The sequence below is a fragment of the Pygocentrus nattereri genome, chromosome 29, assembly GCF_015220715.1.
Source record: "Pygocentrus nattereri isolate fPygNat1 chromosome 29, fPygNat1.pri, whole genome shotgun sequence".
Classification (NCBI taxonomy): domain Eukaryota; kingdom Metazoa; phylum Chordata; class Actinopteri; order Characiformes; family Serrasalmidae; genus Pygocentrus; species Pygocentrus nattereri.
In genome coordinates this window covers 15072524-15084148 of record NC_051239.1, presented here as the reverse complement: position 1 = coordinate 15084148, position 11625 = coordinate 15072524, and the positions used below count along the sequence as shown (strand labels likewise).

At 40.7% G+C, this 11625-nt stretch overlaps 1 protein-coding gene across 1 annotated transcript in view; it reads right to left on the bottom strand.

Moving 5' to 3' along the window:
* Positions 1-4898: 4898 nt before the first annotated feature.
* The window catches only part of ogg1 (8-oxoguanine DNA glycosylase), a 29549-nt gene continuing 22822 nt past the window's right edge, over positions 4899-11625 (bottom strand). The window contains exon 9 of the mRNA XM_037536207.1: positions 4899-4985. Coding sequence (XP_037392104.1) covers positions 4942-4985 — 44 coding nt within the window. The 3' untranslated portion in view covers positions 4899-4941. The remainder of the gene's footprint in view (positions 4986-11625) is intronic.

Genomic DNA, 11625 nt, shown 5'->3' with positions numbered 1-11625 from the left:
TGTGCCTCTCCACTTGCTCTCTCTCTCTCTCTCTCTCTCTCTCTCTCTCGTCTTTTTTACTCCTTTCTCTCTCCCTATCTCTCTTTCACCTTCTCTGTCTTCTCTCCCCTCCCTCTCTCCCCCTCTCTCTCGCTCTCTCTCTCTCTCTCTCGTCTTTTTCACTCCTTTCTTCCTTTCTCTCTCCCTATCTCTCTTTCACCTTCTCTGTCTTTTCTCCCCTCCCTCCCTCGCTCTCTCTCTCTCTCTCTCCCTCCCTCTCTCTCTCTCGCTCTCTCTCTCTCTCTCTCTCTCTCTCTCTCTCACGTGTGGATCAACATGATCGCCTCAGTCGCCTCGCGGTTCTATTGCTCTTACACAACAGCGCGCGCTGCTGCTCGGTCACTCGGCTTCTGCCACTATTCACATAGGCACGGTGACGTAGGCACTATTCACCCTAACCTACAAATGGTGCAGTCTAGTGTGTGTGTGAGAGAGAGAGAGAGAGAGTCTCTGTAACCTGAGGGCTGGCTCAGACTGTAACTCCAAACCACCTCACCCTTGCCTCGCTCTGCCAACAGCACATACACACCAACGAGTGTGTGCACCTGGTCACAGGTGCGTGGTTGGCGTAGATGCTGGAGCAACTCTGCCAGTTCAGTTCAGTCCAGATAACACGGCACATTCCGCGCCGTTTCCTGGCGTATAAAACTGCACATTCATTCACCTCAGCTTTCATTCACTTTCACCTTTCTGTTGTCTTGAATGTCCGTCTGCATGTTTCTGCTGCTTTGCTGATATAAAAAGTAACTGATGTATATACACTACTTAAAAAGATGGTTCCACAAGGGTTTGCACCTTAAATGGTTCTTTGCATGGTAAAATGGTTCTTCGGATTGATAGAGAAAGGTTCTATGTAGAACATTTTTGAAAATGGTTCTATATAGAATGTGATTCTATATTATTATTATTATTATTATTACTGCTACATTTACTGTGCAGTACAATTCAGCTCCCTTCATCAATTTCCAATTAAACAGCCATTAAGTACAAGTTACTCGTTTTACAGCTTCCATTCTTTTTTCAGCTTTTCAAGGAAATCTGCAGGCATCCTCCAAAGTTCAGTCTTAAGGGCTGGTTTTAAGTCCTGCTTCCTGATTCAGGTAATGCGAAACACATTTAGTGATAAGTTTGTTTGATTTGCAGGTGTTCTTCTTTTTCCCTATTTCCTTCTTTCAGTAACGGCTTCCTGACAGCTACACATCCATTCAGGCTGGTGCTGAGTCACCTTCTCACAGTGGAAGGATGGACAGAAACACCTGTGGATGGAAGTAAGAGTAGAGCTTCATTTTCTCCCCCCTCTCTCTCTCTCTCTCTCTCTCAAACATGAAAGCTTGAGTGCTGTTTATCTGGTGCTGTTAGTTTTGTCGTCTATCAGGTCCTGCATGGTTGTAAGGAGACCAGTGTTCTCTGTATCGTTTAATTACATTTATACTACAGTTTCAGAAAATCCTGCTTTGTTATTTACATATTTTCCATAAACTTTCTCTTTGTGTATGCAAGTGAATGATCATATCGTTTATCCACTGACTTCTGAAAAAAACTATCTGTCTGTCTGTCTGTCTGTCTGTCCTACATAAAATCCCAATTTTGAACATACTGTGTGTTCATGTGGTCAGGAACTTAAATGATGGCTGGCCAGGCCGCCAGAGAAACCAAACCGTGTCCGCTTCCTTCCTCCAACAGCCCAAGTCACAAATCACTGCAGAGGCAGTGTCCCAGAGTCAACCCCTCAGACCCACTGAAGATTATATGTTTAACGGTCACTTCTGACCTTCATTCTGGAGTTAGAACTAAAGGAGTGCAAACCCAGTTCTCCTACTTTACCCTTAACAAGCTTAACCTGCTACGCAAAACTGCAAATAATGATTGTTTAATATGGTGTTTTTTGCATCTTGAGAAAATACATTATACATACACACTTCAGCTGAGAACACATCTAAGATAAATGTGTTAATGACGACCCGACTTGACCGACACAACCTCCGAATGTCATGTGGGCTACTTAGGTATTCGTAGCAATGCTTGTTTTTTTTCTGTGTCAATGTCAACAGCATTTTTATCTGTTCCTGTGAAGTGTGTTAACGCTTAATGCCTGAGCTGAAAGTGGCAATGGTAACAGAAGTGCAAAAATGTTTAGATGTTTTTACTGTTTTTCCATTGGCACTTATGTTCATGGGCCCCCTAGTGGCCAGGGCTCTGGGCTGAGGCATCTGAAGACCATTGGAATAAAGGAACGACTTGGCAAAGAAACTCATTTACACATTTTCCCCCTTACCCAGAATGCAGGCAGTCAACCAAGACATGTTTCTTGTATGAAGTTTGCTTCCTTAGCTGTGAGGCTAATGGAGCTAGCAAGTAATGAAAGGCTGGCGTGCCGTTCAGTTATCTCTTCTCAACATAGCTACGGCCACTTCGACACACCTCGTGGATGTGCGTCACAATTAAGTTGCACAAGTGGCCACTCGTGGCTCAAGCGGAGGAGGGGAAGGTGAGGCACTTTTCAATGTAGTGAACATAACTGGAGTGTAACGTCTGTGAGTAATTTCTTTGTTTGGGTTAAATTTGGTCTGTTGCCTTTGTTGTTAGTATGCTAACTAGCTAAAGCCCAGCAAATCAAATGAATGTCATAGTAGTTGACAGCGTTCTCCACCATTATTTCTGGGTTTGAAAAGACGATTGGGTCGCGTCACAATGATGTCTGGGCAAGTTCTGCTGCCAAATTCAACACAAATGTTCCCTCGTACCCTAGCTCCTCCGATGGCTCATCTAACACCCTTCACTTGAGCTAATAAAGTAAAAGAATGGCCCTTAAGATGGCGTCGAGGATTCCCGAGGGGAAATGGCAAGGCCAGCTGAACGAGGGCTTGTTAAAACTGGTATTGAATCAAGCAATCAAATCTTTTGAAAAGCTTTTCTTATGTGCATTGCTTGTATTAACAAAGAAGCAAGCTTGATCTTGTGCTGAACTACTGCTTTAAGAAGGCCTTGCAGCCAGTATAATTTCCCAGCCCACACTTTCAAGTGTGCACCTCCCACAAATCTGCCCCTTCGTGTCTTTTCACCGCAATGTTAATCCTCCACAGATATCAGCATGTTAGTCTCACGGTGGTCTTGTGCCACTACAGATTTACTCTATAGTACTTAAACGGAAGGTGGCAGGTTTAAATTTATCCAGCGTCTCGGAATAACAGTGTTGAGGATTAGTTCCTCCTGTCAGCATGACTGTGTTTTTCAGAAGGCCACTAACCACAGATAATTGTAACCCCTAATGGTCAAATGTGTATCTTCTGGTGGCTTTAATATGCTAGCAAACAGCTGGCCACACGCTCATTAAAGTCACCCACAGATCTGTGGATGCCTCGGAAATAAGGCACTTCTGAGGACATGTGTCCTGCTCAGCAGAAGCCTTGAGGGACGAGTTGAGGTGATCACTGTTCACGTGCCATTAGCCGTCTATGTTTCTGCAGTGTTTACGTCTAATAATTGAGCTCATTAAGTGCTGGAGGAGCTTCTGAATTTTAGAGCCAAGTGTGTTAGGTTTCAGTTAGAGGCCAACTTTGCAGAAGGTGGATCTCCAGGAACTGGCCTGGATACACAGCACAGCAAGTATGACCATCTTTTATGGGTTATTCACCAACGTAGCAAACACAAAGCAAGCACTGAAATGTTTCTGTTTACCGTACGTACAGTCACATGAAAAAGTGTCTGAACTCTGGGAACAATCAAGGTCACTTATTAAAGAAAGTCTAAAATTACATAAGCTATATTACATCATTAATATATTCATTTAAACCTTGCAGATTTCATGTGCTATGTATACTGGAAATCAACTTAAATCACTAAAAAATAAAATACACAAAAAACAAAACTCTTAAATGATTGCATTTTATTGTGCAAGTCTATTATACTAATCAAAGCATCATTTAGTAGACTGAGCCCAAATATCCAGATTACTGGACATTAAAATTCATCTCAAAATTTGCGTATGCAAAAATAAATATCTACTATTTCCTTTTTTACCTTTTACAAGAGAGTCGTACTAGAAGGACAACCAATGATAATCAACCAGTACAAATACTGAGTGCTGTTGAAACACAAAAGTGAGTACGGTGACATGCCTGCATCTGTACAGCTAGAATACCTGGGAAAAAAAGGCCAGTATTCTAGATGTTTGGAATTAGGAGGCTGTTGGTAGCCTTTATCTTTATTCTGCTGGTGAAACAGAAGTCAACTTGGATATTTTTAATTAGAATAATCAGATAAAAGATTTTTCACTGCAACTGTATTATCAGATTAACTAGAACACTGTTGACTCTGTGTAAAAAATGCTGTGATTGTGTTGAGCTGCTAGTGAGCAACGAGGAGCAAAAGGGGTGGGGTGAGAACTTCCTACTGAGAAAACAATTCACACCTCTTAACAAAGATGGCCAAGCCAAGATAAAATGATCAGCACAATTACAGCTTTCTTGATATAAAAAAATCACGAGTGTGTAGTTGTGTAGTGAATTCTTCAAAACAGGCAAAAATTTCATTTTGTGGCTTTTTTGGCATGAAGTAGCTATTAAGATAGCAAACTTGCTGACCAGTCATTAACTAGCATGTTCAGATTGTGCTCCCTCAGCCTTATGTTTTTACATATGTATTTTGATGTGATATATATATATATGTAGAGGTATATGTGATTGTAACAACTTTAACCATGGGTGGAGGAAGAACACAGGGGGCAGGTGTGAAGACGGGGAGCTTTTTTTATTATTATTTATACACAACGCCGAAACACTCAGCTTTTCAGCCCACAAAGTAAGACAAGACGCTCGCTGGGACTTTTCAGTCCTTTCTTTTCTTTTCTTTTTTTCTAGCTCACCTCAAATCAGTTCAGTTTACTTTGGCTCGGCTCGGCTCTCACACCTTCACAGGTGTCTTTCTCTTCTGGGCTCTGCCACCTACTGAGGGAAGAGATGACTGTAAGTAGGCTGGCAGAAACGAGACACAGGTGAAAATCATCAGCTCCTTAGCTCGCTGGTTCAGCCCGACCGGCTTCTCCGTCCTGCATTTGACGCTTGGCCATTCCCCCTTCTCCACAGTGACGTGTTACAAGTGAGTTATACAAGAAACATCTGGATAACATTATCAGTAACACAACACAACATTTATTTAAAAAAGCAAATAAATAAAAAATGGATATACAGTATTTTGGAATGAAACTTTAAATGTTATGCTCTTCTTATGTTATTTGTTATTATATTATCCATCCATTTTCTTTTGTCCAATTGGCCTGACTGCATGTCTTTGGATTGTGGGAAGAAACCGGAGAACCTGGAGGGAACCCACACAGACACGGGGAGAACATGCAAACTCCACACAGAGAGGACCCTGGTTGCCCGGCCGGGGAATCGAACCCAGGCCCTCCTTGCTGGGAGGCGACAGCGCTACCCACCACGCCACTGTGCTGCCCTATATTATATTATATTATATTATATTATATTATATTATATTATATTATATTATATTATATTATATTATATTATATTATATTATATTATATTATATTATATTATATTATATTATATTATATTATATTACAGGCCTAAAAACATATACACACATAAGACACCTGAATCTGAGTTGTTTTAAGAGGAGTGGTGTAAAGGTTTTGGCCTTAAGGTGTGACCAGGCAAAATAGTCCCCGAAGAAAACAATTTTTTTTAAGGTTTATCACTATTTTACCATCGTCAAAAATTCAGAAGACATGTGCAGATTGACTGGTTGCTTTAATAGCAAAACAATGGCTATATTTATGTATATTTTAGACACTGTGATCCCAGGTTTCCATCACTGCTGTTGGTGATGGGAACCTGAAGAAGTCTGAGTGGGGTAAGATTTCTCTACTATGAACTATTTCCCATCAAACTGGTCACAATGACTTGAAGGATGCAGATGTTTTGAAAAAAATTTATTCACCTTTAGGCTACAGAATATACACGGATTCAGTCACAGAAGCGTGCAGAAACACACATATACACACACACTCACACATACGCAAACACACTGTGTACACACATGCAGTGGAAACCTATGGGCCCTGAAATATCCCATTTAGCCATGAGGATTTTCTTAAGACCATTACAGTAACACTGAGCCTGCCTGAAAGATGATTACACTGGAAACGTACTATAGTGACCATACAGGGCTGCATGAGTGAGTGAGTGAGTGAGTGAGTGAGTGAGTGAGTGTGTGTCACAGTGAAGTAGCATTCACACACACACACACACACACACAGACAATGGAGGAATTCTGAATGAAAATACTCACGTATAGTCAGTCAAACAAAGGACTACATGGAGCGCTGCTGGAGACTGATTAGCTTCAATAAACTTGTGTGTGTGGATGTATGAGAGAGAAAGAGGGACAGACAGAGGGACTCCTTCCGTGTCTTTCTCATAAATGTACAATGGCTGTGTTGTTCCTGTACCTTGGAATACTTTTCCTGTGTGTTTGTGTGTTTGGGTCAGTGGGGTCAATTTAAGGGGAAACGTGAATTTCTGCAATCATTCAACTGTAAAACAGTCATTCAGAGTGGTTAGATGTAAGAAAAACTTTCTTATTTCTGTAAAATTTCTCTACAGTGGGTGTGACCGGAACCAAGGGTTGCAATATCTACAATAGGGCTGGGCAATATGGCAACATATCTCATTATTGTGCTCAGTTACATCACAGTACAATGCAGTATGCTTTTCTGAACATCGGTGTGGTCCAATCAGGAGGCAGCTGTCTAAGTAGGCAGCATTTACACGCTCCCAAGACAAAGGCTTTCCCATTTGGAAGGCAGCCTAAGTCAGCAGCTTGCTGAGGTGCCTTATTTTGACCAAATCTGAAGCATTGCATGTATCCTTCTAAGTGAAAACAATCCCATAATACTATTTACCAGCCAAGAGTTTCATCACTTCAGTTTGATAAACATGACGGACGAAGCAGCCATTTCTGCCGACCCAGGAGTTTACAAATGTGACTTATTTCTTCACTTCTGTCTCTACAGTTTTGATTGTTGTATTTATGTGAAGTATTTAACAAATTTGCATTTGTAGATCTCTAGAAATGTTTTTTTTTTGTGGTGAAATATGGCAGTTCACTTGTCTATGGTGACCTGGCAGGCTGCATTTATAACTTGTTAGATGAAGCTAACGTTAGTTAGCTTAGCTAGTGGGCTAGTTGTGCAAATGTGCAGCTCTACAACATGAGAGAGTCCAGTTTAACTATTGACTGTTTAGTAGCGCCTTTTATATGTAAACAATGATTTGATTCTATACGGAGAATAGTCCTCAGGGACTAACATTACAGCAGCGAAGAGACGCTGGCTGAGGGGGTGAGCGGTTACAAGAAGAAAACTGCCCTGGACGGCTGAAAGCAGCTCACTTTTCCAGCATATGTGGGGGAAAACATAGGGGAACCAACGCTACAGACTGACGATGAAAAATGACTATAACTTTACTGGATGTAGAACTTTTTTTTTAAATTAAGCACCACATAAGCTTATTTTGCCTGCTTCCCAGGCCTTGGTCCAGGGGCAGGTCCTGGTAACCCTCTCCCAGGCAGGGTACATGATTCCACCCTTAGTCATGGAGGAGTTTTGGATTGAGTTAGTCTAGGTCTTCACTCCAGACATGTTTGCCTTGGGAGACCCTACCAGGAGCAAATTGCTCCAGACCACTTAGCTCTGAAGATCCCTAGACCACACAAACCTTTCCGCCACACCAAAGTAAGACCTGGACGCCTCACAGTGGAGGTTCCCAGGCACAACCTACTGGGACAAGACCCCAGGGTTGTTCTAGGACTTGCTGGAGGGATTATATCTCGAAGTTGGCCTGGGAGTGACTCAGGGTCCCCAGGAATAACACACTGTCGATTGGAATGCTCTGCTCTCCCAGCTGCTACCGCAACTCTATCTGGTTTAAGCAGTTAAAGATGACCGTGATTATGATGATGACTCTGGGGTGGCCGGTCCATTGTTATGAGAACAGCAGCATCTTTGCTTGATTTGAGCATTATTTCCTTTTCTCAGCAAGAGCTTCTTCAACTACACATCCCTGTTGAGTTGTCTTTTCAAAGTGGAAGGATAAACAGAGTTTGATTTTCCTGTCTCTCAAATATAAAAGTACAGTTCATCTGATTTGGACAGTTTTCCTGGTCTACCCAAAGTCCCATTTCCTCTACATATTTTAATCAACTTAGGATCAAATTTGGACTTTTTTTTTTTTTAAACTTCTGTTTTTTGACTTATTTTGGATTAAATCTCCTGAAAAATCTTTTGAAAAATGAACTGTAGTCTTGCAGAACATAAGTGCAGCTTCTTGTCCTCTACCACCACTACAAACAGAACAAACAAAACTGACTGTGAAACATATAATCTTAAATGGGCCTGTGGTGGAAATGAGGCTGTGTCCCTGACATTTGACCATTTGTAGATTTTAAGCATGGAATGGGTTTTGAACTGGAGCGTATTTCTGTAGTTGTTCAGATAGAGGAGAGCAGTGTCGGTTGACACAGTGTTCATATCTGGGTCATGAGACACCGCAGTCCCTTAAATGTAACACTCATCTGCAGTGGAGGCCAAAAGCCTGAGACCTTATTGAAAATCTGGAATCTTTTCATTTAGGCTTGGAAATAAGCAAGAGAACGTTTTAGAAATGTTAAAAATATTAAAACAAATAAAAGTTATGGTAAGTAAAAAAGAATATAAATATGGAAGATTCTGCACTATTAGGTCAATATTGAAATTGAAGCAAAATTGACCGTGTTGTGGACTTTACAAAAAGGTGAGATTTTTTTTATCCCTTCTATTGAAGCGCATGTTCAAATGATTCTCAGGTGGATTTGATCTACTCCTCAGAGGCGTTCGCGCAAACCTGTGGAGTTGAGTGCATGTCGTCATGAAATCAAAAAAGGAACATTAAATACCAAAGAATTCCTAAATTCAGGTTAAAATTTCAAAGATTCTACTTTTTATTCAAATTGTTATGCTGATAACAGAATTTGATTAAACAACTTTATATTAAATTTGAAATTAAGGCAAAATAGAACAATTTTCTAGATCTTAAACTACTGATAAGTGACTCTTACAAAGCGTGAGAATACTACAAAAAATAAATATATCTAAACATTTTCTGCTTATAGTTTTTATGGACTGAAATTAGAGTGAACTGTTGACAACAAGACAATTCTGTGATAAAAGTGCTGATAGACTGGTCAGACATGCAAAGCAAAACCCCCACGTCACTGCCAGGGGCCTACAGGATTTACTGGCTGGCACAGGAACAATCAGTGAAAACACTGAAGATGAAAAAAGGTGGGATGTTACAACAAGACAATGATGCAATCATCAAAATCAACCCATAAAAGGTTTTGTATATATTTAGCTGATTAAATGGATCAGCACATAATTGTTGTAAATATCATATTTAATACCTAAGTAAAATTCGGAATACTTAATTGTCTTTTAAATAGCTTTTCGATGTTGGCCCACAGTTAGAAATACTTTGGTAGAATAGTCTGTATATGTACTAACATGAGTAGAGCTATCTTGTTTGGATTGTCAAGTTAAATTGCTGTGAACCCAGTAGCTGTAAACAACTTGAAGGAGTGTGTGTGTGTGTGTGTGTGTGTGTGTGTGTGTGTGTGTCACTACCTCAGCAGGCTGAAAACACCAGGAGACCGGCAGGCTCTGTCACTTCTCCAACTGACACAAGAACAAAGGAAAACTGGCTCCAGGTTGGAGCTGTTTCACGCTGAGGTTTAGTCAGTGTGGAAGAAGCAGCAACTCTGCTCTCATAGAAGTACCAGATCGACTGATTTACTACACATTTAAAACACCTCTCCCCTGCAGTAGTCCATCACTTAGGAGGGCACTGAGTGCATATCTACATAAGACAGATAGTATATCAGACATAAGCCTCAATGTTTTATGAATGAGATATGCATTTGTGTGGTGTGTTTGTGTATACCGTATGTGGTGATATTCTTCCCTGCCTTAACAAGATTACCATAATCTGGCTGCTCATTAGGAACCATTTAGCTGACCGGCCTTGTGTACCCAGAAGAACCATGTGAGTCACCACTCTGCATGGCTATCCCTCCATCTGCCTGACTGAAACACGAGATACCATCTGTTACAAGCACAGAAAGAGAGAGTGAAAATGAATAAGCACCTCCTTCACTTCAGCATTTAGCTTCGTGTTTTAGCACTGTGCTGTATGACATACTGCCATCGATAAAAACGGACAAAAATACACACAATATTCAATATGGTTGCAAATGTTTTTAGCTGTGATGTATTGTTGAACATTCTGAACCATGAACCAACTACAGATGTGTTGACTTTACATGACGTGTTTTAGCCAGCTATGCTACAGTACCTACCTTGGATCGAGTAACATTACATTAGAGATATGTAATATGCCACATGACACGCAGCCTCTACTGACAGCTCTATCTGTGGACAATTATCAATAAAGCTGTGTCAGTCCAAATAACATGATGCAGAGACGAGTACTAAGCAAACACGCTGAGAAACTATGCTACAGCAGCTTTGCTCACTTGTGCCACACTGTGCACTGAGACTAAAACCAGGTGGTGACATACACAGGTAGGATGGTATGGGCTCTCTACAGCCTATTTTACAAAAATACATAAAATAATAACGTTTTAATGTTTACACCTTACAATTCTGCTCAGTCAAACATGGCAAACTCAGCATATACATACTTTGGTGCAGCAAATTTTGACTTTACTTGGCTTCTGTTTTGCTAGTCTCGGGGAAGAGGTTGTGACTGTGTGTGCATATATACTGGCTATATAACTGCACCGTATGTGCATGGTGGGAATATGCTATGGCAGAATGTTTAAAGTGAACAATAACTTTTTTTTTCCTGAGGCCATGGCCTTCATGAGAACTAGGCCTTCATTTCTAGTAGCAAATGGTAAAACTCAGGGTAGTATATTAGTGCTGAGCTAACAGGGAATTGCAGAAACCTTTGTTGGTCATTCTAGATTAAACAGACATTTAAAGCTTGTAAAAGAAATGTTATGTTTTATTATTGAGTCCAATATAAATAATCTGAAAGGTCTATTTTCTAAAATATGCCCTCTCTTTAAACCACTTCAAAACCGACCACTTGTCATGTAATTCTTTCAACAAAAACTGAGACTATCACAGATCAGCTATTGGGCTCACCTTGTGCTGATTCTGCTGTGCAGTCTTTACTGGTGCCTTGTGGTTGTCAATTGTTAAGTTTTAGCCTAGTCAGTGAGGCAGAGATTGCTAGAGCTATTGAAGGCATGCGTTGTACAACTTGTTGCCTTGACCCCATCCCCTTTTTTCTCCTCAAATCAAGCTTACATGGGCTCTGTCCACTGTGGTGTTCCACAGGGTTCAGTACTTGGAACACTTATTTAGTATTTACATGCTTTATTTTTTCCATGCATTATTTTTCATCATGGATTGAGCTCTTATGCTGAGACTCAAATTTATATATGCGCAAATTCTAACGTCCCATCCACTTTGATCTGATTGTGTGCGAGATTTTAAATCAT